Genomic DNA, 2,163 nt, shown 5'->3' on the forward strand with positions numbered 1-2,163 from the left:
CTTCTTGGACCACTGGCGCCAGCATTATAAAGGTAAGGCAGAGCCATTTTTATATAAAGTCTGCTGATTCGGCCTTACTTTGCAACTAAATTGTGTCCAAGAGGTGGCTGGGGTGAGTTGTCTGTTAAATTAAACTAAATTAAATTAATTAAATTAAAGGAGACCAATAGTGATTTATAGAATTTAATTGAATTACAATATATTAAATAATAATAAATAAAAATAATAATATAACACTAATAATAATAATAACAATTACTACCTCATTTGTTTTGAAGTAAGTGAACCTTGATAGAGTCTGGAGTTTGGAACTCCTGAGTTTATTTATAAACTCCCAAGGCCTGGGGCCTTTTTAGTAGACTCACGTGACCTAGGTCTTGGCGAGACCCAACTGAAATTTTGACGAAAATTCAGATTAGTCGCTGGGCGGACGATGCCCGAGGGACTTTGAGGACCCCTCTAAAGTCGGTTAAATCAAGGTTCAAAGGTTTGGGTTAAAGATTAAAACCGGTTGAGCAGAGGTGCGCATATGAGTAAAAGGCCTGTTTTCTTTTAAACTTTTGTGTTATGCGATTGCTGTGTTTATTTGTTTTGTGTTTATTTTGGTAACCAGCCCAGTGTGTTGCTGCTATAACATTTAATGCTGCTATGACCCTATTGCTTTTTGTGTGCTCATAAGAGTGGTTGGGTTGGTCTGAACGGTGAGGCTGATCTGTGTGGCTGGGGGTAGAGTTGTTTGCTGAACAAATTTGTGAAGCCGTGGCTGATAAGAGCTGATCCTAACGGTGCCAACGAAACTCTTATTAGGATAACGGTGAAATAAATTACAAAGCAAACAATAGAAGCCCTTTATGAGGTCCAAGTGAATGAATAACAGCGGTTGGCCAGGCAGTACAGCCAGAGCTTAATCTGCTGGGGTGAGTTCACCATTCACACGGACAGTGAAAGTTTATGTGAAGATCAACAGCTGGAGTTACCGAGCTGTTGATTTAAAGTGGAAACACTATTCACATAGTCTTTAGTGTGTGGAATATAAAGATCAGCGGTATGATTGGAAACAATAAGGGAAGCTGACAAGTCTGTGGAGTTCACTGCTCAACGGAAGGTCTTGGCTTCTCAGTGTGTTTGAACAAGCTGAGAAACTTACAAAATAAAGTGATAAGGGCCCTGAGAGGTGGTGAGTGTGTGTGCTTGTGAGAGAGCGTGATTACGTGTGTGCGTTTGTCTGGAAGTTTGACTGTGTATGAGAACTATTGTATGTAATAAATAAYAAACTAACTGTGTGTCTGGAAAAGCACTTGTGAATGTGGGTTTGAGTGTGGCCATAACTAACTAATTGACTAACTAAATAAATACTGTAGCTACTGCCAAACACACACACAAACATTTAAATACACACACCTTAATACACACAGACACATACAGTATAATAAATAAATAAATAAATAAATAAATAAATAAATAAATAAATAAATACAAAGGAAACAACTATATAATTAAGGATGGAAGGCGAGTTTGATAAAGAGACTTTTGACTCCGGTTGGGGTCAGGCAGGACAGTGGGTTTGGAAGACTGTAGGAGAGCAGAAAGATAATTTGTTGACAGCAGTTGGAAAAACAGGGACCAAAAGAAAACAGGAGAAGGCCAAGCAGAAGGCTTTAGAACKTATAGATGAGCTTTTACAGGAAAAGGCGGTTCAGTTAACAGATAGACAGCCTCTAGCTAAATTRCTTTGGGACAAAGAAAGAGAGTCTGTGGCTGCAGTAAAGGAAGCAAGTTTAAAGGTTGCAGAAGGTAGCATGCTTGCTAAGGCTAAGGGCAGAAAAGTGCAGAACAAAGCAGAGTCAGAACGTCAGGCATGGTGTAAGTTAGCCTTGTTTTGTCAGGGGACAAATCATCTTAATAGGGAAACCCTAGAGGATCAGCTGGTGAAATCAGGTGATCCACCTCCTTATAATAGGTTTGTCTGGGCATCAGCACCTCCTCCCAGCACAGAGAGTAATGGTGAACCAGTTAGAGGTTTGTATCCCACTGTCGAAATATCTAAAGGGACACTTTTAGTGACAGAGTTGCCACAACCACAGGGTGTTATGACAGGAGCAGGAGAGGAGGTTCAGGCAGGTGGGAAAGTTCAGGCAGGTATCAGTAAGACCAGTACCAGCT

General features: G+C 40.3%; 1 protein-coding gene across 1 annotated transcript; it reads left to right on the forward strand.

The window, feature by feature from the left end:
* Nucleotides 1-1,412: 1,412 nt before the first annotated feature.
* LOC106528969 (uncharacterized) lies at nucleotides 1,413-2,103 on the forward strand (the record flags this gene model as incomplete). Its single annotated transcript, XM_014024263.1, is given in 1 exon segment — nucleotides 1,413-2,103. A coding segment is annotated over 1 exon segment (601 nt), but the record flags the coding sequence as incomplete, so codon positions are not given.
* Between the last annotated feature and the right edge of the window lie 60 nt (nucleotides 2,104-2,163).

The sequence above is a fragment of the Austrofundulus limnaeus genome, unplaced genomic scaffold (assembly GCF_001266775.1).
Source record: "Austrofundulus limnaeus strain Quisiro unplaced genomic scaffold, Austrofundulus_limnaeus-1.0 Scaffold415, whole genome shotgun sequence".
NCBI classification, from domain to species: domain Eukaryota; kingdom Metazoa; phylum Chordata; class Actinopteri; order Cyprinodontiformes; family Rivulidae; genus Austrofundulus; species Austrofundulus limnaeus.